Source organism: Aquarana catesbeiana, linkage group LG03, assembly GCF_042186555.1.
Source record: "Aquarana catesbeiana isolate 2022-GZ linkage group LG03, ASM4218655v1, whole genome shotgun sequence".
NCBI classification, from domain to species: domain Eukaryota; kingdom Metazoa; phylum Chordata; class Amphibia; order Anura; family Ranidae; genus Aquarana; species Aquarana catesbeiana.
Genome location: NC_133326.1, coordinates 684063799 through 684090678, shown reverse-complemented (window position 1 = coordinate 684090678; position 26880 = coordinate 684063799). Strand labels below are relative to the sequence as shown.

At 41.8% G+C, this 26880-nt stretch overlaps 1 protein-coding gene across 1 annotated transcript in view; it reads right to left on the bottom strand.

Annotated features, from left to right (window-relative positions):
- Window positions 1-26880, bottom strand: part of LOC141133537 (dynein axonemal heavy chain 2-like) — a 345338-nt gene that overhangs the window by 136058 nt on the left and 182400 nt on the right. The window contains exons 28-40 of the mRNA XM_073622980.1: window positions 20041-20123; window positions 19704-19884; window positions 18521-18659; window positions 14742-14959; window positions 11925-12017; window positions 11070-11195; window positions 9880-9990; window positions 9595-9783; window positions 8622-8725; window positions 7924-8113; window positions 4326-4506; window positions 1175-1302; window positions 933-1085 (exon numbers count right to left, since the gene is read on the bottom strand). Coding sequence (XP_073479081.1) covers window positions 933-1085; window positions 1175-1302; window positions 4326-4506; window positions 7924-8113; window positions 8622-8725; window positions 9595-9783; window positions 9880-9990; window positions 11070-11195; window positions 11925-12017; window positions 14742-14959; window positions 18521-18659; window positions 19704-19884; window positions 20041-20123 — 1896 coding nt within the window. The remainder of the gene's footprint in view (window positions 1-932; window positions 1086-1174; window positions 1303-4325; window positions 4507-7923; window positions 8114-8621; window positions 8726-9594; window positions 9784-9879; window positions 9991-11069; window positions 11196-11924; window positions 12018-14741; window positions 14960-18520; window positions 18660-19703; window positions 19885-20040; window positions 20124-26880) is intronic.

The following is a 26880-nucleotide window of genomic DNA, read 5'->3' as shown; positions in this document are numbered from 1 at the left end:
ATAGATATATAGATATATATATATATATAATATAATATAGACATTCCAATAATGTCACATGTCCTTCTTCTTCTGTGGTGGTGGGTAATCCATGATAGCTTGGGCTCAGAAGAAGTGGATTGATTGATGCTGGCTTGCCATTCAACCCAGACTGGGGACATCTCGTGGCAGGAAAAAATACTGCTTATGACAGTTTCCAAAATGACGGTGAGTATTGCAGTAAAAGCTGTTTTTTTTTTTTGTAATTTTCTTGGGATGGAAATATGTTTACCAATTAATGGATCAATTAATTGTAAATAAAAAAGTATCCCCATTAGTCAGTAATAGCTGTCTGCAGATAATAAATCACACTTTTTTCACTTTTACTCATTTTTTTAGGTTTAAAGCAGAATTGCAGTAATTCAGAAACTTTGTAAAAAGTGCAGGCACCCCATGAGTTAAGTCCAATTAAATGCATGTCACCCTTGGGACTTATCTCTATTACTTATTCTTCTGGAGGACACACACCTCCACTCTGAGAAGAGAGAAGCACACACAGCAGCTATGCCCGCCCCTCCCCTCTGCTGCCCATTCACAGAAGCCTTTGTATTTTGTAAATGAGTTCACATAATACAAAGGCTTCTGTAAATGGGCATAAAGAGAGGAGGGGAAGGCATAGTAGCTCCAGGAAATCTGCTATTGAAAGAACAGAGACCACAGTGAGTAGCATTGGAGCTCCTGAAGTTATCTTCCTGGAGCACAATAAACCTGTCAGATGTGAATAATACAGATAAGTCTAGAGGCAGCAGGCACCTTGTTAGACTTAACTCATGGTAAGCCTGCTGCTTTTACAAAGTAGTTAAATTCCTGGAATTCAGCTTAAATATCCAAGAACTAGTTCTAAAATGATCTTGCAGCTTTAGATACCACATACACATTGGCTTCCCTCTCACCTCCTCATCGGACAGATCTGGACGCAGTCGGCGTTTACGTCCAGCATATCTTAGCAGGGACGTCAAAGCTCGTAAGCCGAAGTCGTAGTGGTCTTGCTTGGAAAGTTGCTGAACAGCCAGGGAATATAAGGTGTAGACCTTCTTAGCCAGCAGCTAAAAGAGAACATGAGAGACTGATTGCTGGAGGGTCCTACAGAAATGTGACTGCTATTTTTTCACACCACACAACACACATCGGGTACCTTGCAGTTGCTGAAGCCTTCTCCGAATAGAATAATCTCTGCGATCAGTGTGGAGTCTGGTACTACCATGGAGATGGGTCTGAACATGGACTTGAGATTATCTGGGAGCTCAGTACGGCCTGCATAACCTGTGACCAGAAGAATGGGTCAGTGATAGAGGAACATGAGATAAATTCCAGGGGAGTTCCAGGTCAATGGAGCATAAGTGCAAATGAGGTGTCATCATGTTACGTGGGCTCAAGAATAAATTGGTATAAACAGTCAGTTTGAGATTTAGCCCCAAAAATGTGTCATAAAAACTCATAGAATGTATGAAGGTAGAAAAACTTGTGCCTGTACAACCACTTTATTGTAATGAAAGCTGAAGATTTAGGAGAATTGAAAATGACTTTTAAAATAAACTCACAGTTTAGAACCTAGTGCTCAACATAAGGCTCTTTGGGACTTATTGTGTTGTCCTCGGGTCCAAGCAGCCAGTAGCACGAGCATTGACTTGTAGAGGAGCTGTAATGTCAGTGATCTCTAGCAGTGTCATACATTTCCCTAGTCTCTTACATTCTTCTGAAGAATATCTCCAGGCTTCAGCTATAGTTGTAGCATGATACTAGTCTCTGACAATCCAATATATCACTGCGGGTTTAGAGATTATGTATGATTTTAGTGGTTGGGTTTAGATCTACTTTAATATTTTGGGTTTATGCCCATATCTTACATGATATGTTTAACTAAAGTGTCACTAAACCCATATCATAAAAAAACTATCAATAAATGGTGTATTCCATGCTGTTCATACTCACTCAGTAACTATGGGTTTTCTGTATTCTGCAAAATACCTGGTTGATCCTGCTGCTCTCTATCTGCACCTTCTGTTCATGTCCCCAATTCAGCTAGGGATTTTGCAGAGCAGTGTTGGCAGCTCTGTGTATGATCAGTTTTCAGTGAGTTTCTATGCTGAGCATTTCCTCACTATCACATCTGAACAGCCCATATGACTATGGAGTCACAGATGTGGGTGTATGCACAGTGGTAAAAGACAGCCCACAACCTCCCTCCTTCTCCATGCCCGCTAACCAGCTAAACACAATAGGGGCAGTGGGATTACATGTAGATTGATGGAGGCTTCACCTCCCTGTTATTCTAAGACACAGGCTGGAGGGGTGTGACACAGCCTGTGGCTGGCAGAAATCTGCCCACATCATTATATTGCCAAAAATAATAAAGATTGGATTTCAAATATATATTTGTATGACAATTTAAAACTGTTTATTGATATTAATTGTTAATTTTTACTCTGTATTCCAAAGGCTGTATTTTTTTGGGAACTTGTGACCAGCATTAGAGGACAAGAAGCTCCTTCTACTTATGTTTCCCTGCAGACAGGCTGGGAGAGAGCTGGGTCATGTGACAGCTGTATATAAATTAGGAAAAAGGTACTTAGATGTTCTTTTTAATTAAAATAATTACAGTGCCATCATCCATATACAGTGATGGAAAAAGGTATTTGATCCCCTGCTGATTTTGTACGTTTGCCACTGACAAAGAAATGATCAGTCTATAATTTAATGGTAGGTTTATTTTAACACTGAGAGACAGAATAACAACAAAAATAACCAGAAAAATGCATTTCAAAAAAGTTATAAATTAATTTGCATTTCAATTAGTGAATTGGGTATTTGATCCCCTATCAATCAACAAGATTTCTGGCTCTCAGGTGTCTTCTATACAGGTAACGAGCTGAGATTAGGAGCACTCTCTTAAAAGGAGTGCTCCTAAACATAGCTTGTTACCTGTATAAAAGACACCTGTCCACAGAAGCAATCAATCAGATTAGATTGATTCCAATCTCAGATTCCAATCTCTCCACCATGGCCAAGACAAAAGAGCTGTCCAAGGATGTCAGGGACAAGATTGCAGACCTACACAAGGCTGGAATGGGCTACAAGACCATCGCCAAACAGCTTGGTGAGAGGGTGACAACAGTTAGCGCGATTATTTGCAAACGAAAGAAACACAAAATAATTGTCAATCTCCCTTGATCTGGGGCTCTATGCAAGATCTCACCTTGTGAAGTTTAAATGATCATGGGAACGGTGAGAAATCAGCCCAGAACTACATGGGAGAATCTTGTCAATGATCTCAAGGCAGCTGGGACCATAGTCACCAAGAAAACACTGAAATCCTGCAGTGCCCTCAAGATCCCCCTGCTCAAGAAAGCACATGTACAGGCCCATCTGAAGTTTGCTAATGAACATCTGAATGATTCAGGGGAGAACTGTGTGAAAGTGTTGTGGTCAGATGAGACCAAAAATCAAGCTTTTTGGCATCAACTCAACTCGCCGTGTTTAGAGGAGGAGGAGGAATGCTGCCCTATGACCCAAGAACACCATCCTCACCGTCAAACATGAAGGTGGAAACATTATGCTTTGGGGGTGTTTTTCTGCTAAGGGGACAGGACAACTTCACCGCATCAAAGGGACGATGGATGGGGCCATGTACCATCAAATCTTGGGTGAGAACCTCCTTCCCTCAGCCAGGGCATTAAAAATGGGTGGTGCATGGGTATTCCAGCATGACAATGACCCAAAACACACAGCCAAGGCAACAAAGGAGTGGCTCAAGAAGAAGCACATTAAGGTCGTGGAGTGGCCTAGCCAGGCTTCAGACCTTAATCCCATAGAAAATATGTGGAGGGAGCTGAAGGTTTGAGTTACCAAACGTCAGCCTCAAAATCTTAATGACTTGGAGAGGATCTGCAAGGAGGAGTGGGACAAAATCCCTCCTGAGATGTGTGCAAACGTGGTGGCCAACTACAAGAAACATCTGACCTCTGTGATTGCCAACAAGGGTTTTGCCACCAAGTACTAAGTCAAGTCTTGCGAAGGGGTCAAATACTTATTTCACTCATTAAAATGCAAATCAATTTATAACTTTTTTGAAATGCGTTTTTCTGGATTTTTTGTTGTTGTTATTCTGTCTCTCAGTGTTAAAGTAAACCTACCATTAAAATTATAGACTGATCATTTCTTTGTCAGTGGGAAAACTTACAAAATCAGCAGGGTATCAAATACTTTTTTCCCTCACTGTACAAAATTAGAAGGGACAATGTAAATTAAACAGTTTGTGTTTAGTATCCTAAAAAGGGGGATCTTACCTGGATTCATGGTGATGAAGATACCGCATGACCACACCAAGCTGATGTCTCGGCCCTCAAAGACAAACCGGGTCAGGTTGGCAGAAAGAGCAGAAAGGATGGACAGGATTTGTTGGGCCACCACGGACAGCACTTCAATGTTGATTCGGTTAAATTCATCAAAGCAGCCCCAGGCTCCGGTCTAGAGCAGAAAAAGATGGAAATGATCCATGGCCAGAGAAAGTAGAAGGTCAATGACAGTGGACTGAACCAAAACACCCTCTTCTGTAATCTGCCACTACCCATTAACAGGGCAGTATGTTCCATACTATTTAGACTCCTAGTGCCCAACTCCATGTGCCTTTTTGGCACTTGTTGTGCAGTCCTTAGACGCCAGCAGTCAGGGGTTTTGTAAAGGGGCTACAATGACAGTGAGCTCTAACAGTCTCATGTGTCATGTTCCTATCTTGGACTGTCTCCTGAGGCATACCCTCAGCCTCTATTTACTTCTACAGTATGTCCCCATTCACCGATCAACTCCTGTAATATGTCTGCTCTCTCTGAAAGTCTTCTGAAGCATTACATATAATGAATATTATGTGAGGTCCCTAGGTGATATCAGGGGCTGTAGCTGAGGTCTTTTATACCTCTTACGTTGACCACTACTGATTTAGACTTTTCCCAGTCTAGTCTGTTAAAATTATTCATTGTAAAGGTACATCACAGTCCTTTTCCCCACCTACAAAGCCCTCCTGAGACCCCTCTTTAATCATTTGGAGTCTTCTGTCTCATTGACATCACTTGTGTTGATCCATTTCTATAGAACGACTTGGAACTTGACATCAGCCACTCGCCAACTCTCCAAGTCTTTAAAGCAGTTGTCTCCAGACTGCAGCCTGGGGGCAGGATGTGGCCCCTTGTTTGCCTTTATCCAGCCCATGAGACATTACTCCTGCCACTGACACCAACAATGGGGCATAGTTCCTGCCACTGACACCACTGATATCAATGATGGCACACTACTCCGCCCACTGATACCATTGATGGAGCATAATTCTTCCCACTGATACCAATGACGGGGTATTATTCCTCCCACTGACACCAATAATGGGGCACTATTTTTCCCAATTAAACCAAATATGGTGCATAATTCGCCCCACTAACACCTATGATAGAGCATAATTCCTCCCACGACATCTACCGACATACCCACTGGTATACCTTCCACGCTTTACACTTCATGCCCACAGGTACAAACATTACTTCCCTCATTCAACCCCACCGCTATAGACGAGGTTGCTAAACTACTTGCTAATGTCCAATTAACTACCTGCCCTCTGGATTCTGTTCCCTTGCAAATGCTACCCTCTGACTCAATTTTACACTCTTTAACCCACATCTTCAATCCCTCCCTCACTTCTGGCATCTTCTCCAACTCTCTAAAACAGGTACTATTCAGCCCCATACTTAAAAAGCCTTCACTGGATCCAATCAATTTTAACAACCTAGGCCCCATCTCTTTGCCCCCTTTTCTATCCAAACTCTTTGAACGTCTGGTCTACAACCGACTGAGCAACCACCTTTCCAAGAATAGCCTTCTTGATCCCCTTCAGTCTGGATTTCCTCCTCAACACTCCACAGAAACTGCGTTCCTAAAACTAACAATCTACTAACGGCCAAACCCAATGGACACTATTCGGTACACCTACTCTTCGACCTTTCTGCTGCCTTTGATACGGTTGACTACTCCCTCCTCCAAAAACTCCACGCCGTTGGTCTCCGTGACTGTACTCTTCGCTGGTTCTCTTCCTACTTATCCAACTGCACCTTTAGGGTTACTTAAAACTCTCCTTCCTCCTCTTCTCTTCCTTTCTCTATTGGGGTCCCCCAAGGTTCTGTTCTTGGGCCTCTCCTATTTTCAATCTACACCTCCTCCCTGGGTCAGCTGATAGCCTCCCATGGCTTCAAATATCATCTCTATGCCAACGACACCCAAATCTATTTCTCTAACCCTCAGCTCACTCCCTCAGTCTCCTCACATATCACTAATTTACTAACAGATATATCAGTCTGGATGTCACACCACTTCCTCCAGCTCAATCTATCCAAAACTGAACTTATAATTTTTCCTCCACCACGGACACCTTCCCCTGATCTCTTTGTCAAAATCGATGGCATAACTATCAGCCCATCCCCGCATGCTAAGGACCTAGGTGTAGTCCTGGACTCTGAACTCTCCTTTAAGCCCCATGGCCCAATCCTACCGCCTCAACCTCCGCAACATCTCCAAAATACGCCCCTTTCCAACCAACAACACAACAAAGCTTTTAATTCACTCCCTGGTCATCTGTCGCCTCGACTACTGCAACTCCCCACTCATTGGCTTATCTCTACATAGGCTATGCCCCCTTCAATTCATCATGAATGCTGCTAATAACAATAACTTATAAATTTAGCCCCCAGCTACATCACTAGCCTAGTCTCAAAATACCAACCTAATCATTCTCTTCGTTCCCCTCAAGACCTCCTGCTCTCTAGCTCCCTCATCACCTCCTCCGTTGCTCGCCTTCAGGAGTTTTCTAAGGCCTCTTCAATCCTATGGAACTCCTTACCCCAACCTGTCTGATTATCTCCTACTCTATTAGCTTTTAGACGATCCCTGAAAACCCTCCTTTTCAAAAAAGCCTATCCTACCCACACCTAACAAATGCATTTTCATTTTCTCCATCAGTTCATCCCCCACAGTTATTACCTTCTGTTTCACTTGACCCTCCCTTCTATATTGTAAGCTCTAACGAGCAGGGCCCTCTGATTCCTCCTGTATTAAATTGTATTGTAACTTTACTGTCTGCCCTCATGTTGTAAAGCACTGGGCAATCTATGATGGGGCACTATTTCTCCCCCTAATACCAAAGATGGGGCCCTATTTCTCCCCATAATACCAAAGATGGGGCACTATTCCCCTCACTGACACCAATGATGGGGCACTATTTCTGCCCCTAAAACTAAAGATGGGGCACTATTGCTCCCACTGACACCAACGATGGAGCACTATTTCTCTCCCTAATACCAAAGATGGGGCACTATTCCCCCCACTTACACCAACAACAGGATGCTATTTCACCCCTATTACCAAATATGGGGCATTGTTCAGTATCAGTGGGCATAGTCTGGCCTCCCTAAAGTCTGAACTGGCCCTTTGTTTAGAAAGTTTGGTGACCCCTGCTTTAAAGCAGAAGCTGGGAACTGTAGATTGGTTATAAAAACACCCATTGAACCCTCATTTTTGGAAACATTATCTTGATTTAAAGCCTTGTGATTTCTAGTGACTGAATGTCAGCTCCAGCATGTAAGAGTTGCCCCGCCCCCCCAGTAATGTTTGCATGGAGTACGTAGATCTGGTAACACAACCATGACTTTTTCCATGGTAATATTTTCTCTAGGTAAGCTTACCTGTTCTTGTCAACATAATGGTTGGGTGGTCTGGGATATGGATAGGGATGGGTTTGGGGTAAAAATGGAACTACTGTTTCAATGAATCCCCAACCTCTTGCAGATAGGTACATGTGTTGCAGAGGCTTATATTTTAATTGTGTAATAACATCACAGATTTCCTTACCTGAGCCAAGCCGGAGTACATTCTTGCCATAGATTTATAATCCAGTCCTTCTGAGCAGTTTACAACAATCACATACATCCCCAGAGCCTTTCCCAGGTCCTTTACCGTCTCAGTCTTTCCAGTACCGGCTGGGCCCTTTGGCGAGCCTCCACGGTGGAGGTGCAGGGCGGTAGTGAGAGTCATGTAACATCTAAAGTGTAAGGACAAAGTGAAATCCATGGATCAACATCACAAAGATAATATTGGTGTCACCATCCTATATGATAAACCCAACAACCCACTCTTCATGCTTCTAGACCAGGCCACACACTGACCTCACATCATGAATATTTTATTCCACCTGGCTGGTTTGCTAACAGTCTGCACCTATGGCCAAACTCACTGACTCATTTAATTCCTATTGGGCTAAATCACCCTCCAGAATTAAGACCAATAGAAGTGAAACACGTCAGAGAGGTGTGGCCATAGGCAGGGTCTGTTGGCAAACCAGTCAGGCAGACTATAATATTTATGGTGTGATGTCATCAGTGTGTGCCCATTCTTAAATGTCTGCATAGCAATGAGCGGCGACAGGCCTGAACCTGAGAGACTATGGACTGGAGGAGAGCTTTGCGCTACACTTGTATTTGCGATCTTCAACAACCCACCCTATTTACAATATACCATAATTACCCAGATAATGATATAAGGGGTATTACCTGTCAGTGAGGGGTGTGATCACAAGACGTCCTGAATTTCCCAAATATTCATACCCATACCGGAAATGAGTGTTTGTCTGTCTAATAATGCAGTCATCAACATCCTGCAAAAAGAAATAATTATATTTATATTATTCCTGTCTGTATCACCCTGCAGGAGGAGGACTCATAGCTCCCTTCTGTCTGTGTCACCCTGCAGGAGGAGAACAGACTCATAGCCCCCTTCTGTCTGTATCACCCCGCAGGAGGAGGACAGACTCATAGCCCCCTTCTGTCTGTATCACCCCGCAGGAGGAGGACAGACTCATAGCTCCCTTCTGTCTGTATCACCCTGCAGGAGGAGGACAGACTCATAGCTCCCTTCTGTCTGTATCACCCTGCAGGAGGAGGACAGACTCATAGCCCCCTTCTGTCTGTATCACCATGCAGGAGGAGGACAGACTCATAGCCCCCTTCTGTCTGTATCACCCTGCAGGAGGAGGACAGACTCATAGCTCCCTTCTGTCTGTATCACCCCGCAGGAGGAGGACAGACTCATAGCTCCCTTCTGTCTGTATCACCCCGCAGGAGGAGGACAGACTCATAGCTCCCTTCTGTCTTTATCACCCTGCAGGAGGAGGACAGACTCATAGCCCCCTTCTGTCTGTATCACCCGGCAGGAGGAGGACAGACTCATAGCTCCCTTCTGTCTGTATCACCCGGCAGGAGGAGGACAGACTCATAGCTCCCTTCTGTCTGTATCACCCTGCAGGAGGAGGACAGACTCATACCCCCCTTCTGTCTGTATCACCCTGCAGGAGGAGGACAGACTCATAGCTCCCTTCTGTCTGTATCACCCTGCAGGAGGAGGACAGACTCATAGCCCCCTTCTGTCTGTATCACCCTGCAGGAGAACAGACTCATAGCTCCCTTCTGTTTAAGGCCTTTTCTACCTTTAGCCGGTAGGATCAGGAGATCAGACAAGGGACATCACCTTATCCCAGTAAAGGCGCAATTGACTCAGCCACTCAAAGGAAGCCACATCAGTGCATCCACTCTTCAGCATCTTATCAATGACATCTCTGGCATGAACCTCAACCGTCACAAGTGCCACCAGTTTGAGGCGCAGAATTTTTGTAAGGTTTCCTCGAATGGCGTCAGAATATTTATGCAACATAGAGACCTAAAATTGCAATGGTATTGTGTGAAGGCAGGGACAGAGACATCTTTAATATCATAATGTAAATCACATAATACAACACAAACAATCACAACAAACCTGCTTCTTTTTCATTATCTTCAGAAACTTTTTGTCTGCACGTTCTTTAGCAGTCACTAGAGATTTGGTGACATCTGTGGTCCACTGGATCTGGCTGGCAGTGATCAGCATCTGCAGGGAAGGCAGACAGATAATGTAGAAAATGTTTTTCTTTTCAATTTTTAATTTATGCATTTTTTTAATACTGCAGTTGTATCTAACAGTTACAGTATTAAACATTTAATGTTAATTTTGTCAATGAAACCTGCATCCTGCATATTTAACATTGTTATCGCATGACTGAGAATTACTAATATGCCCATCAACTAAGCAAATTGTTGGCCAGTGGCATTTAAAGGGAGGACGCTTATTTACATACCTTCAGTATTGAGCAACATGCTGGGGAAATGTAGTTATGCAGATTGTTGGTGAAAGAGGTCGATGCACTCATATGGAAGCTTAAAGTGGTTGTACAGCCACAAGGTTTAGAATGTATTAAGGTGAAAAGCCTTCTGTGCTGCAGCTCCCCCCAGACCCCCCTTTTTCTTCCCTGAGTCCAATATGATCTGATCGAGCGATGTGCACAAGCGCAGTGGCTCCAGCCACCGTCTCTTTTCTCATTGGACAGTTTGGTTCCCGCTGCTGTCAATCAAATCCAGTGACACGGGAGCAGGGGGCAGGGCCGAGTCCCGCTGTCTGTGTCAATGGAGGCAGCAGTGGGACTCGGGAGCGAGCCCACACAGGGTGCCCCCCAGGGACAGTGGTTTTACGTGTGGTCACCCAATGAAGAGGAGGGGCCTGAGGCGCTGACGGGGCACCCCAGAAGAAGAGGATTGGGGCTAACGATTGCCAAGAACAGGTAAGTATAAAATGTTTGCTATTTTAATTAAAAAAAAAAAAAAAAGGGTTTACAAACCCCTTTAATATACAAAAGAGGGTTTATGGCAAAGTATGACTTACAGCCCCAATAAATGAGTATGAGCTCCTGTTGGTTGCATTGTTTGCAAATGCTGATACAAATGACCACCATTAGACTGCTGATTTCTGATTGGTTGCTATGGTTCGCTCGGAATGACTCACAAGTCATTTTTATCATTCTGCTGTTAATGACGTCACGATCCAAATAACACAGCTCTTAGTAATTATGGCTTGCTCTGAATGAATGAATGACAACTGCCAAAGTTTAATATGAGGTGTTGTTTTTCACCTACCTGCCCTGCCCACTCCTTCACCCACTTGTCCCGTTTGTTGCTCATCTTCTTTAGCGCCAGGCGACAGTTTCTGAGAAGCTCCTTCAGCGTCCAGCGCATGGTTCTCTCAATGTCGCAAAGCCAGGCCTACAGGAAGAATGCAGTCATTATACAGGGTTGTCCAAGTCAAATTTAGCAGCAACAGCATGCATTGCTTGACAGTAATTATATGACAGAAGTATATAAACACACTGATAAATACAGAATATATATATATATATATATATATATATATATATATATATATATATATATATATATATATATATATATATACACACACATACACGCACACATATTAAATATATATATACATATATATATATATATATATATATATATATATATACACACATATATATATACACACACCCACACACCCACGAGAGTTCTTCAAAAAGTTTCCACACTTTTTTTTTAACTCTGTTAAATATATAAAAGTTTGGAAAAGTTTTGAAGCTAATATATATATATATATATATATATATATTTAAAATATCTTTTCCCTTATTGACATATAAGGTTCTTATCTGGTACACAATTTTTTATCGGCTGAAAAATTTGCTCTTTTTTTTTAATAATGTTTTACATTTTTGTAATACTTCAGTTGTATGTAACAATTACAGTACTGAACAAACACTGCCACCTTCAGGCTACAGCAGCATCTGCATGCTTATTTTTATATTGCATATATTTTACATCCCCCCCCCAACACACATGCACGCACACAAACAAGTCTCATCTGCATTTTGATGTCGCATCAAAAGAGACCCTCTTGTTTCTTAACTTATCATATTGACTGTAAAACAAACTTACTTCCACGGGACCCTCTAAGAGGACAGGGTGTGTAAATTCCACATACTCGCCCTCTGCAGAGAACATCCCTGCACCTTCATATTTGTTGCCAGCCTGGTGATTTAACAGGAAATGAAAATATATTCAGATTAAGAGAACCAATTGGGTTGTGTCACCAATAAGTACAGGTAAATGAAACAATCAGAATACTCAGACTTCAGTTGTTAGAACTGTACAGTCTTAATTATTAAAGATTCGGCTGAGGTCTGACCAATGCAGTCCTATCAATTACTGATCTCACACAATCCATATACAGCAGATGAGAAACCATGTGTGAGGTCATGAGGTTAACAGGTCAGAAAGTGTCAGACTTCAGGTTACCTCCGACCCTCTGATTTCTGCAGAAGTGGTTGCTTCCTTTCAGAAATATTGAGTGCATGGGTGAGCCTGAAGATTTGCACATGCGCATACTGCAATTTGTAGTCCACTGCATAGAGTCAAGACTGTTCGTGCATGTGCGCATGTTCGCTAATGTTCTGGTTGAAGCATAGCAAAACTAAGAAAAATTGCTGAGTTGTCATCAGCTCCTGTGACTCATGACCGGACCTGCATCTTGGTATCGTGTTTGACCCAGCTTGCCTCCTGACTCTGCGTTATCCTGATCTCTGGTTACTGACCTTGGCTTATGTCTTGAATTTGTCCTCTGACTGTTGCTCTGGTCTGGTAAGATCCCCTTCCTACAAAGACACCTCTGCTGATCTCACTTCCAATTGTGGCGGCATCCAATTGGTATCCAATTACAATACTGTGTGGCATTTTCCAGAATAACCCAATGAGCATTGCATGTGGCCAGTTTTTACATGGAGATAGCAATATCCTCAGCAAGTTCTTTCCATTGATGGTTCGTTCGCTGTTTGGACATTTTGCAACTTCACAGATGTAAGTACTCAATTCATAAATTCTCTAATATATTGCTACATTTTTGCATTCCTTCCTATTAAAGAAGATCTCCATTTTTTTTACTGTTCTGTCTCCTATTAGACAAAGTACACATAGTACTTTATCCCATGTAGCTAAGTAGCTTCATAAGTCTAGTTATGAGGTCTGACCTGCCCCCTCTGCATCTGCAACAGTCGATCTGACAACAGCTAGGAAAGAGATGGCTGTTTTGTAATGATAGCTGATCTTGGCTCTGAGTACTTTCCACAGACAAGCAACAGCAAGAGGAATACAGAGGGGAGAGGGTGGCAGCCTCTGCATTCCTCTTGCCATTGCTTTTCTGTGGAAAGCCGAACAATATTCCCAAGACACATGTTCCTTTAAGAGGCTGCAGAGTAAGTGGGTACTGAAGTGACCAACTGCTGGAGACTGTAATGACTCAGAACAAAGGATATGTCACTAGCACACCAGGGAACTCCATAAAGGGTCAAATGTATGGCTGGATGGACTTGTGAATTGGACAAGATTGAGCTCATAGAACGTATGGTCGCATGGGATGAGGATAAATCTGACTCACATAAACTTATGTGGACAGTATGGTCTCATTTCAGATATTCCTCTGACTTCTTTATCTCTAACAACATCTGAGGTTTCAATTTTTAACCAGGACCTCCCCATGGTATCACCCCCCACCCCTTCCTTCCCCCTCTCCTTCTCCCCATCTTTCTCCTTTCTATGTTTCTCTTCATTTTCTTCTTTACATTATAATTTACACTATTGTTTTTATACCAGTTAATTGTAAGCTAGCATCATTGTGTTGCCTGCTAACCCAGATATCGTGTCTCTGGCTAAAACGGATATTACTAGTGGGTTTGCCTTTTTTTCCCCCTTATAATTTTCAGTGTAGTCCAGTGGCTTATGTTAACCTGTAGGCATGAACCCTACTGGGTATCTGTTTCTTGCAGTGGTTGCTGGTGCTCCCCCTCCACCGCCGGGTCCACACTTACCCCATCCACAATCGCGGCTTCCCCTCCTTCTTGGCACAGCAGATGGACGAAGCAGTAGGAGAGCAGCCAGGTGGACAGAGCCAGGCCATGCTCCAACAACAGAAATCGTCATCTTTCTTCTCCCAGCCCAGGCTGCATGGCAACTCTGCCTCTGCACGTCACCGCCAGAGACTGTACACTCATTGGCTGCTGCCAGCTTCCCCCGCTTCCTCCTCCTCCTCCACTCCTCTACTCCTCCTCTCTGCTCTAACCACCGCCGCATACATGACACAAGTGGGTGGGCTCGGAGTACGGGGCTCTGCGCCCCAAGACCACCCTTTTTTTTCAGCCAGGCTGAGGCTCTAATCATGTGCTTCTAAAAAAAAAAACCCTTGGAATACATGCGTCCCGCGCCCTGCCGGGCACATGGATCGGGGGCCCTAATGGACCGTCCGCCACTGTTTTTTTGTAACCACTTTTTGAAATTGAAAACATTTTATTTTCTTTATTATTCTGTTCTACATTGCTTGTAGCTTACCATAATATAGATGTCCGAATCCGGACACATTTGTTCAGTTACAACCTGTTTTCCTATTGCAAACCTGTATTTTCTGCAAATACTTAATAAAAAGATATTAAACATAAAGGGTCAAATGTTTTATTAAATGATCACATCACAGCAAAGAACAGCTGGACCCTTTATGCAGTTTACTTGTCTGATGAAAGGCACATTAATCGTTTTAGCATTGAGCATTGTAAAAAAGGTGGACTAACCTTTAAGTTGATGCCTAAGGCCTTCATTGCTGGAAGGATGGAGTATAGCATATACTTTACCTACTGCTCCCCTTATAGCATTATGCTTATGATTACAGTACAGGTGCTTTTTACAGCTCATCATGTACTGGGCTATTACCTTCTGGATCTTGAGTGATTTGATATTGTCAAAGCATTTCTTGAGATGTGGTTGAACGGCCTCTGGGTTCCGGGACTGTCCAAGGATCTCCAGCAGATCGTCATTGGACAGGAAGTAGAATCGTGGGAAGATTTGACGCTTTGTCTCCAAGTACAGGTCCAGAGACTTCTGTATACCCTCCAGAACCGCATTCATCTCACCCAGCTTCTCCAGGAGGCCTGAACATCAGATAAAAACCAGCTGTCATTAATGGAAAACGTCTGCTTTTGTTTTCAAAAGTATTAAAAAAAAAATTATATATATATATATATATATATATATATATATATATATATATATATATTACACACAGTGGGGAAAATAATTATTTGATTCCCTGCAGATTTGAAGGGGTCTATAATTTTTATCATAGGTGTATTTTAAATGATAGAGACAGAATATCAACCAAAAATCCAGAAAAAAACACGATTAAATAAATGATGATGTAAATGTTTTAAATTGTTGTAGTTGTAGTGAGTAAAATAAGTATCTGATCCCCAAGCAAAACATGACTTAGTACTTGGATAGAAACCTTGTTGGCAGGGACAGAGTTAAGACGTTTCTTGTAGTTGGTTACCAGGTTTGCACGCATCTCAGGAGGGATTTGGTCCACTCTTCTTTACAGATCTTCTCTAAATCCTTAAGGTTTCTTGGCTGTCGCTTGTCGCTTTGTTGCCTTGGCGGTATGTTTTGAGTCATTGTCATGCTGGAAGACCCATCCATGACCCATCTTCAGTGTTCTGGCTGAGGAAAGCAGGTTCTCATCCAAGATTTTACAATACATGGCCCCGTCCATTGGCACCTCAATGTGGCAAAGTTGGCCTGTATCTTTAGCAGAGAAACAGCCCCAAAGCATAATGTTTCCACCTTTGCGCTTGACTGTAGGGATGGTGTTCTTAGGATCCTGGTGAGCATTTTTCTTCCTCCAACACAGCGAATCGAGTCAATGCCAAAGAGCTCAATTTTGGTCTCATCTGACCACAGCACTTTCTTCCAGTCCTTCTCTGAATCATTTAGATGTCCATTGGCAAACTTCGGACAGACCTTTGCATGTGCCTTCTTGAAGAGGGGGACCTTGCGGGCGCTGCAAGATTTCAATTAATGGCGGCGCACTGCGTTATCAATGTTTTGTTTGCTGACTGTGGTCCCAACTGCCATGAGATCATTCACAAGCTCGTCTTGTGTAGTTCTGGGCTGATCCCTCACTTTTCTCATAATCATCCTTATCCCATGAGGCAAAATCTTGCATAGAGCTCCAGCGGGAGGGCGATTGATGGTTATTTTGTATTTCTTCCATTTGTGAATAATCACTCCAACAGTTGTCTCCTTCTCACCAAGCTTCTTGCTGATAGTCTTACTAAATACTAAATAATTATTGTACTGGATTACGCTATGTGGAATTTTTTTATCTATTGCTTGCAATGAGCAAAATACAGATGAAAAGTGTCCAGTGAACAGCGATTATCCCTTTGATTAATAAGCGGGTTAACCAGCAGAGTCTGGTAAGTGGATTACCTACAGATAATCAAGTGGTGTGGTGATGGAGACTTGGGATCGCTGCTAATATTTTCTTCCACGATCGTCTAGTTTATACTCACCTGCCTTTTCTTAATGGACTTTCACTGAGTGGATCACCATTTGATACTTTGTTCAAGTGGACTCTTAAGCAATTTCATTGATATTTTTAAATATTTGCTGTTTTTGCACTAGCTCTGCTAATGTTTTAGAAATGTTTCTTTGACATATATTTGTTGCTGATAATCTTGTAGCCCATTCCAGCCGAGTGCAGGTCTACAATCTTGTTCTGATGTCCTTGACAGATCTTTAGTTTTGCCCATGATAGTGATGTTTATGCAAGAAAGAGATTCTGTGGACAGGTGTCTTTTATACACATGACAAGTAGTCGTTAGGAGCACCTTCTTAAATTGACAGGACTAATCTGTGTACCACATATTGTAGCCAGTCTGTGGGAGCCAGAATTATTGTTGGTTGGTAGAGGATTAAATACTTTTTTTACTCACTGAATTGCAACTCAATTTATAACATTTGTATCATGTATTTTTTTCTGGATATTTGGTTAATACTCTGGGGCTGATTTACTAAAACTGAAGAGTGCAAAATCTGGTGCAGCTGTGCATAGTAGCCAATCAGCTTCTAACTTCAGCTTATTCAATTAAGCTTTTACAATAAAACCTGGAAGCGGATTGGTTTCTGTGCAGAGCTGCACCAGATTTTGCACTCTGCAGTTTTAGTAAATTAACCCCTCTTTCTCTATCATTTAAAATAAACCTATTTTCCCCACTATGTGTGTGTGTGTATATATATATATATATATATATATATATATATATATATATATATATATATATATACACATATTTTTTTTCCCCTTCAGACATTTTTTTTAATCATTTAATGTCAATAAAATGTACTATTTTTATTCTGTTCAACCATGACAAAAGTACTCTGGAGTGTCCTTTTGTCATGTAATGAATGATGGTGATGCTTTTTCCACCCATCAGCATGCTCCTTCTTAGCACACGAGCACTGCAGCACAAAGGACTGTCTCTTTCTACTGCTTCTCCCTCTACCAGTTTCAACTCTACCAAGTCAGATTAAGATACCTACACTGCTGGTGTTAAATATTAAATATGTTTAAGGATGCATTAACCCCTTTACCTTACCCTTTCTCTTAGAAAAACAAAAAAAAAGTTGCATTTAAAATGCATGACATGCTAAAATGTGCATTTTAGGCCTGCAAATTACATAAACCCCTAAAATGTTAGATATTTTCATAAACAGAGAACCTGTAAAATAAAAAGATAGTGGCTGCACATTTTTGTATGCACAACTGTTTTTTAAACCCATATTTTCAGTAAAGGTGATACGGTTCACGCACACAATTGCAATGTTATTCACCTTTATTTTGTAAAACTGTAACATTTAAAAGATAAGGCTGTGTTCAGTAAATAGATAACAAATATGTCAAGCCTTAAAGATACAAATGCCCATGAAACATCAAAACATTATGATACTTAAAAGAATCCATAGGCAACACCTTAAAAATCTTTACAGTTTATCAGTTTAAAGTTAAAATAAATACATGCCCTAGAACAGTGATGGACAACCTTGGCATCCCAGATGTTTTGGAACTACATTTCCCATGATGCTCACCTACACTGCGTGTATGAGCATCATGAGAAATGTAGTTCCAAAACATCTGGGGTGCCAAGGTTCACCATCACTGCCCTAGAAGTATTCCTCTCACTGAGGCAATACTAATATGTCTTATCTAACATCCTAGGTGTGTGTAATCCTCTTTATGAAGACTTCAGGTTCCTGATGTTTCTCCTGAACTGCTTGCAAACATTCCTGGTCACCGGCGGCCAGATCCTGGCAGTCGTGATCCTGAAAGCGCTCAGAGTAGAACACTTCCAGGTTCACAACAAAGTGATTGATCCTCCCCCCGCTCTGCCATCCTGGAGATCCAGCCCCCTTAACATGTACCTAGATTTTCACTCGGGCTCAGGGTACCGTAAAAGTGGTTACCCCAAGTAATGTTCAGAATTAACCATTTCATATAGAATTTGAAGCCTAAGTAATGCTTGAGGTCAGCGATAGGGAGGTTGAAGAATACAGAGCTGTAAACTTTTGTATTTTAGGTCTGCCTGGAGGTCAGCTTTAAAGGAGATAAAAAGCGCATCCTCAGTCTGCGGCCCTAGGTGTACCACCCAACTCACCTGGAAAGTGGGTCCCACGCAGAGCATTGTTGTCCTTGTTCAGTCTGTCCATGATGTTTTTCCAGTTGATATTTACTTGGTCAAACTCTGCTGACTCCTGGGGCAGTTGTTTTCGGATGTCCTCTCCCATAAAGATGTTCTGTACGGAGGAAAACACAGTTGAGGATGAAGCTTGACAGAACTATATTTATTAAACCAAATAGCACGTGGAATAAACCAATGCGTCAGGTTTACATGCCAAATCTTAACAGCATATACAATAAAAGTAAATAAAAATAATAACATTTTTAATATTAAGTTTAACAAAAAATAATACAAAATTAATACTAATTAAAAATATCTAAAAAAAAGTAAGCAAATAAATAAATAAAATACAATTAATAATAATAATTTAATAAATAATAAGTGACAAATAATAAATAATACTAAGTAAAAATACTTCAAATAAAATAAAAAAAAGCACCCAAAATAAAAGTAAGCAATAAAAGGCTGAGACTTGGGACAGTCTGCCCAAATGTTATATTTCAAGTTTTGGTAAATGTTGAGGAGTTAAAGTTCAACTGCAGGCTCAGCTCCACTACTGTATGTTTTTATACTTTACGTTTAATGAAGTCTACAAACTGATCACGTGGCCAGCAGGGTTCTTTTTTTTTTCCTTTTTCAACTTTCTCCTGCAGTAGGTGGTTTTACATGATGCAGAGAGCTGCACTGATGTAAACATGGCAACACCCTTGCACTTACGATATTTCCTAGTCTTCCCGCTTGTGTGATGCTGGGCATCCTTCTGCAATTGTCCCTATCCCTGTACATTGTGTCTCATTAAGATGCTCATCTATTATATTATTATTTAAGGTACTTATATAGCGCCGTCAATTTACGCTGCGCTCCACACATACATCACACACTCACATCGGTCCCTACTCTCAAGGAGCCCACAAACCAAGGTCCTCAACTCACATTCATATACTAGGATCAATTTTTGGACAGAAGCCGATTAACCTAACAACATGTCTTTGGAGTGTGGGAGGAAACCAGAGTACCCGGAGGAAACCCACACAGGCACAGGGAGAACATGCAAACTCCAGGCAGGTAGTGTCGTGGTTGGGATTCGAACCAGCTAGGCGAGAGTGCTACCCACTACACCACTGTGCCACATAACAGTTCCCCTATAAATGAATCTCACCTCAAGGTACAGCCACTGTCTCTGCACGGTAAGGATCGTTTCGATAACCTCCAGAATATGGGATAGACAGCGCTCCCATCGGTCCACTTCCTTCTCAAAAGCTTTCACGAATGGTGATGCCTTCATGGTGGAAATGCTGACTTGGTTGTCTTCGAGAGCTTGGAACACTTCATCTGTTCCTCTGTTAGAAGAAAATTCACTTTTTGAGTGATTGTTTGTAAATGTTAGCCACTTGTGTGCCACCATCCCAGCTCTTGCCATGTCCAATAAGTATGTTGTTCATAAAGCAGTTACATAAAAATATTAAGATGCCAAAGGCTTCCTTTGTATCACTCACCTCAGCCGATAGTGGCCCTTGTCTTTGTAAGAGACAATGTCCAGCTTGGTGTCCTCCCAAGTTCTTGTGATGTTTTCCAGGGCCTTTGGTACAAATACAAGAAAATTATGTCAAAAGTACATGATATGCCCTGTATTAGAAAGTAGGACATTTTAAGGAAGGGCTATAAAAGAATCAATGATGTAAATTGTATTTATTAGACATGTAAACTGGCAAAAAATTTGTTCGTTTTCATTTCAATCGTTTGTTTGCATTTTTTTGAAATTCAGAAATTCAAAAATTCGGAATTCGGAAATCTGAAAATTCGGATTTTCACTTTTCCGAATTTTTGAATTTCCGAATTTCCAATTTTCAAATTCCGAATTCCAAATTTCTGTATTTTCAGAATTTGAAAATTCAGAAATTCTAAAATTCGAAAATCCGATAATCTGAAAAAAAGAAAGAAAATCAGTAAAATTTTAAATAATAACTAACTAATATTAACTAACTATTAAATTATAGGTATTGGAATTTCCTTTCAAAATTGGCTGTTTGTGAACGTAACGAATACAAATTCATCTGAAGTTACGAATTATCTGAAATAACGAATGCCACATCTAAACAAATGGAATGGAACAAATTAATAATAAATAATAATAATAAAAAGGTTGTATTATTATTATTGGTATTTATTATTATTAGATCATTACGTTCCATTCATTTAGATACAGCATTCGTTATTTCAGATAATTCGTAACTTCGGATAAATTCGTACTCGTTACGTTCACTAACAGACAAATTTGAAAGGAAATTCCAATACCTAAAATTTTATATTTATTATTAGTTAGTTATTATTTCAGATTTTTGGGTTTTTGAATTTTCAGATTTTCATTCTTTTGAATTTTCAGATTTTCATTCTTATTTTTGGATTTCAAATTTCCAAATTTTTGAATTTTCAAATTTATAAAATTTCGAATTTTCAAATTTATGAAATTTAAAATTTTCAAATTTCCTAATTTTGAATTTTCGAATTTCCGAAATCGGACAGTAATCGGATCGCATGGGTCTGAACACCCATGCAATCCAATTCATGATGTGCGGACCAAAAAAAGGTTTACATTGACCGATACCCTTTCTGGCTCTCTGAGGAGCGATCGCGGGTCGCCGGTGAACATCTATGAAATAAAGAACCCTCTGTGTGCAGCAGCCCCCCCCAATACTTTCCTGAGCCCCCCCTCAGTCCAGCGATGTCCACAAGAGCCTTGCCTCTCCGGGAACTCACACTACTGATTTGTTTTTGGCAGCAGCAGGAGTCAATGACAATCACAGCCAGTGAGCCAATCAGGAGACGGAGGGGTCAGAGCTCAGACACGGCTCTGTGTGTGAATGGACACATAGAGCCATGGCTCGGGAGTGCGCTTGCTTGGGTGCCCCCCAAATCAAGCCATTCAGGTGACAGAGGGGGCGGGGCTGAGCCATGGCTCTGTGTGTATATGGACAGACAGAGCCGTGGCTCGGAAATGTGTCTGTTTGGGTGCCCCCAAGACAAGCCAATCAAGAGATGTAGGGGGTGGGGCTGAGCCGTGGCTCCATGTGTGAATGAACACACAGAGCCATGGCTCAGGAGCACGCCTGCTTGGGTGCCCCCCAGAGCATGCTGTGGGGGCACCCAGCAGGAGGGAGGAGCCAGAAGCGCCGGTGTGGGACCCAAGAGGAGGAGCATCGGGCTGCTCTGTGCAAAACTACTGCACAGAGCAGGTAAGTATAACATGCTTATTATTTAAAAAAAAAACAACAAAAAACAAGGCTTTAACCTCTACTGTCCACGCTATAGCCGAAAGACGGCTGCAGCGCGGACCTACTTTGCCGGTAGGGCGTCCATAGACTTCCTCCCGTGCTCTCGATCCCGTGCTTGTGCTTTGTGATCAGCGAGTCTATCACAGATCGGTGTAAGGGGTCGATCCCGACCCCTAACCACGCGATCAGCTGTCAGCCAATGACAACTGACCATGTGATGTAAGCAGAGTCGGTAATCGACTATTTTTTCTCCTCACACGAAAAAAAAAGCCGATCACTGGCAGCTGTGAGAGGGACATTAGTCCCGATCGTGGAGAGCCTCTGCAGAGGCTACTGTGCCCACCTGTGCCACCTACCAGTGCACAACAGTGCCGCCTACCAGTGCCCACCAGCGCCACCTACCAGTGCCCACAGTACCACCCATCAGTGCCCACACAGTGTCACCTATTAGTGCCCACAGTGCCACCTAGAAATGTCACCAATTAGTGCCTCATCACCAGTGATGCCTATCAATACCACCTACCAGTGCCCATCGGTGCCACCTATCAGTGCCCATCAGTGACATCTATCAATGCCCATCAGTGCCACCCATCAGTGCTACCCATCAGTGCCGTCTTATCAGTGCCTATCAGTGTCGCCTTATCTGTGCCTATCAGTGCAGCTCATCAGCGAATATCAATGAAAGAGAAAAATTACCCGTTTGCAGAATTTTATAACAAACTATGAAACATGTTTTTTTTTTTTCTAAAATTTCTGTCTTTTTTTGTTTCTTTAGCAAAAAATAAAAACCCCAGAGGTGATCAAATACCACCAAAAGAAAGATTCATTTGTGTGAAAAAAAATGATAAAAATGTCATTTGAGTACAGTGTAGCATGACCGGGCAATTGTCATTTAAAGAGTGAGAGCGCTGAAAGCTAAAAATTGGTCTGGGCAGGAAGGGGGTTTAAGTGTCCAGTAAGTAATTGGTTAATATCGCTTTAACTGTATACAGTGAGACATGATGCCAAACTTTTGGGTTTACATATAGTTTTACTGATCCCAAATGCCTGTGTACACTAGAATTTGAGTGGGCTTGCAGTAGCCCAAAATATATTTAACTAAGAGTAGTCCAATAAAGAAGTCAGTAAGAAGGCTGCTTGTGTCCCTAAACACATTCCTTCGGTATTAACATCTGAGGTCATGTCAGATAATGTACCTGTAGATCCCCTGGAGGGGTGATTATTTTGGATTCTCTGCAATTCTATACTTTTATTTTTCAAAAAAAATAAAGTCTTTGTTCTCCAGAGGGTTTATTTTTTATGCTTAGCAACTATGTGCCCAGAATGTGGAGTTCATAATTGATAGGTGTGTGCGATTATGTTTTGCTTCTCAGTAATTGTACAAGTTAAAAAATTTTTTTTGCTAGAAAATTACTTAGAACCCCCAAACATTATATATATATATTTTTTTCGAACACCCTAGAGAATAAAATGGCGGTCGTTGCAATACTTTATGTCACACCGTATTTGTGCAGCGGTCTTACAAGCGCACTTTTTTTTTCCTTATTTATTTTACCTTTTATTTTTACACTGTTCTTTTAAAAAAAAATTATGTCACTTTTATTCCTATTACAGGGAATGTAAACATCCCTTGTAATAGAAAAAAAAAGCATGACAGGACCTCTTAAATATGAGATCTGGGGTCAAAAAGACCTCAGATCTCATATTTACATTAAAATGCAATAAAATAAACAAATAAATAAATAAATAATTTGTCATTTGAAAAAATGAAAAAAAAAAAAAATGTCCCTTTAAGAGCAATGGGCGGAAGTGACGTTTTGACGTCACTTCCGCCCTGCAATGATATGGAGATGGGTGGGGGCCATCTTCCCCTCACTCGTCTCCATGTCAGGCTAGGGAGAGGATCCAATCACCACTGGGAGGCGGCGGAGGGCTCCGGAGCGTGGTGGGAGGGGGGGCCCTCTCCCGCCGCCGATAAAAGTCTTGGCGAATACGCCGCAGAGACCACTTTTATCTTGAAGCGGACCGCTCGCTGAAGAAGAGGATACCAGGGTTATGGCAGCTAGCTGCTGCCATACCAACGATACTCCTCTTCAAAGTCCCGACGTATAAGGACGATGGGCGGTCTGTGAGTGGTTAAGGACCTAATGGTTTTACCCCCTTCATGACCAGGCCATTTTTTGCGATACGGCACTGCGTTACTTTAACCGATAATTGTGCGGTCGTGCGACGCTGTACCCAAATAAAATTGATGTCCTTTTTTTCCCCCCCACAAATAGAGCTTTCTTTTGGTGGCATTTGATCACCTCTGCGGTTTTTATTTTTTGCATTATAAACAAAAAAGAGCGACAATTTTGAAAAAAAAAAACAATATTTTTTACTTTCTGCTATAATACATATCCAAAAAAAATATATAAAAGAAACAAAATGTATTCATCAGTTTAGGCCAATATATATTCTGCTACATATTTTTGGTAAAAAAAAAAAAAATTGCAATAAGTGTATATTGATTGGTTTGTGCAAAAGTTATCGCATCTACAAAATAGGGGATAGATTTATGGCATTTTTATTATTATTATTATTTTTTTTTTACTAGTAATGGCGATGATCTGTGATTTTTAGCGGGACTGCAACATTGCGGCGGACAGATCCAGTGACATTTATACAGTGAACAGAGCTAAAAATATCCACTGATTACTGTATAAATGACACTGGCAGGGAAGGGGTTAACACTAGGGGGCCATCAAGGGGTTAAATGTGTCCTAGGGAGGGGACAGATAGTAGAGAGAGATTTCTGTTCCTGATCACTAGGAACAGACAATCACACTGCACTCCCCTGTCAGAACGGGGATCTGCTTTGTTTACATTGGCAGATCCCCGGTCTGCCTCTCTGAGGAGCGATCGCGGGTGTCCGGCAGACATCGTGGCCACTGGACCCGTGCATCGGTTCCCCCGCTGTGCAGCGCGCGCGCCGGAGTATCTTGTGCACAGAATGACATACAGGTATGTCGTTTCACGTAATAGGGCCACCCTGGCGCAGTATATATGCGGTGGGCGGTCCATGAGTGGTTAAATGAGGTACAACATTTGCATAAAAAGATTTATTGAGCAGTAGCTGAAAATCTTTTACATAAGAGCATTTTTAAAACAGCAAGCTGATTTGTAAATACTGCCGTGTATCGGCATACAGTCAACAGAATATTCATATAATGAAACATATACAAATTCCACTCCAAGTTTTACACAAAACATAACGATAGGTACATCCTTTAGCTCAACGCGTTTCGTGACAATAATCTCACTTCTTCAGGAGCAGATGCCCATTGTAAAATACATCAGCTATTAAGCAATCTAATATAACACCTCCAGATGGAAACCACCACCAGGTGTCTGCGGGGGGAAGACATGGCACCCCAAAGGGAAAACCTAGGAGCAGTACTAAGTGCTAACGTGTGAGTGAGCAATCATCCCAGGCATGACTCCAGGTCCTCTTCCTGTGGGACCTCTTCCTGTGGGTCCTCTTCCTGTGGGTCCTCTTCCTGTGGGTCCTCTTCCTGTGGGACCTGGAGTCATGTCTAGGATGATTGCTCACTCACACTTGGTACTGCTCCTCTTGGGGGGGGGAAGGCATGGAGTGCCATGTCTTCCCCTCCAACTCCCTAGCCAGATACCTAGTGGTGGTTTCCATTTGGAGGTGTTAACTTAAATTGCTATACATAGCCAATTTATTTTACAATGGGCATCTGCTCCTGAAAAAGTGAGATTATTGTTACGAAATGCATTGTACCCATCAATATGTTTTATGTAAAACATGGAAGAGTGGAATCTGTATATGTATTATTATATAAATATTCTGTTGACTGTATGCCGATACACGGTAGTATTTACAAATCAGCTTGCTGTTTTAAAAATGTTCTTATGTAAAAGATTTTCATCTATTGCTCAATAAATCTTTTTTATGCAAATGTGTTACCTCTTTTAAAGTCCCATGAAAAAGGTTTTTAGTTCTTTGTAAAGGTAAATAGGGGACAGAGGCATGATACGATAAGGCACCAGCACACATTATTATTTATATGTTTATTTCTGTTTCTTTTGTAAGTTGTTGACTGCATCTCCACTGGAGATGCTTCTGTTGCTTGTGCTTTTTCTTTCATTTAAATAAAAACTTTGATGGGGAAAACAAAAGGCTGCTTGTATTTTCAAATGTGCCCAAAGACAGGGTGCACACAGGGGCATAGTTCCTGAAATACAAAATCCTAATTTTTGGTTTTACTCAGAGCTTTGGCTCCTTCTTACCCCTACAATGCTATGAAACAGCCTTAGCAGCCAATAAAATCACTCTTGCCCTGCAATGTGGGATGCTACAGGGCACACCAAGCAGTATGTACAGAATTTGAATTGATATGATAAAGTTTTGAAAGTCAGGAACACCTTCAGGGGAGTACTTGTTGAACAACAAACCCCAAACCCTTAGGCTTCAGTATATCCCTGGAAACCAGGGGCGAGACAAGGGGTGGGCAGAAGGGACGGCCGCCCTGGGCGCAGTGTGTATTGTAGGGAGATGGTGGTGCCGTAAGCTCTTTCTACTATAAGGCTGACAGGAGTAGTGACAATGGCATCACTACTTCTGTCAGCCCAGTGCTAGAAGCTGCAAGGAGAGGAGGAGAGAGCCAGGAGGAGGTGTGGGCTGTGCTCTCTCTCCTCCTCCTCCTCATAAGCTCGCACATAATGAAGGGGGGGGGGTGCAATTTGGCACCTTTGCCCTGGACACTGGATGATCTTGTCCTGGCACTGCTGGAAACCAAGGACAACTGAAAACTATGCAATGTTAATGTAAAAGCCTGACTTTGATTAGTAGCAGTGGGACAGAACAAACAATTTTTACTTTTGGACACTCATTGTGAACCTGTGCTTTGCCCATGCAGATGAAAGCAACACATTTGCTTTAATGGCAGCCCCAGCAGCCTAGTCATACACATTTAGCTGCTAGGAGCAAAAAAAAATACCTGATACTTCTGGGTATTGAGAAGCATGTGACTCATGCTCTTCCCTTCCACATGACAG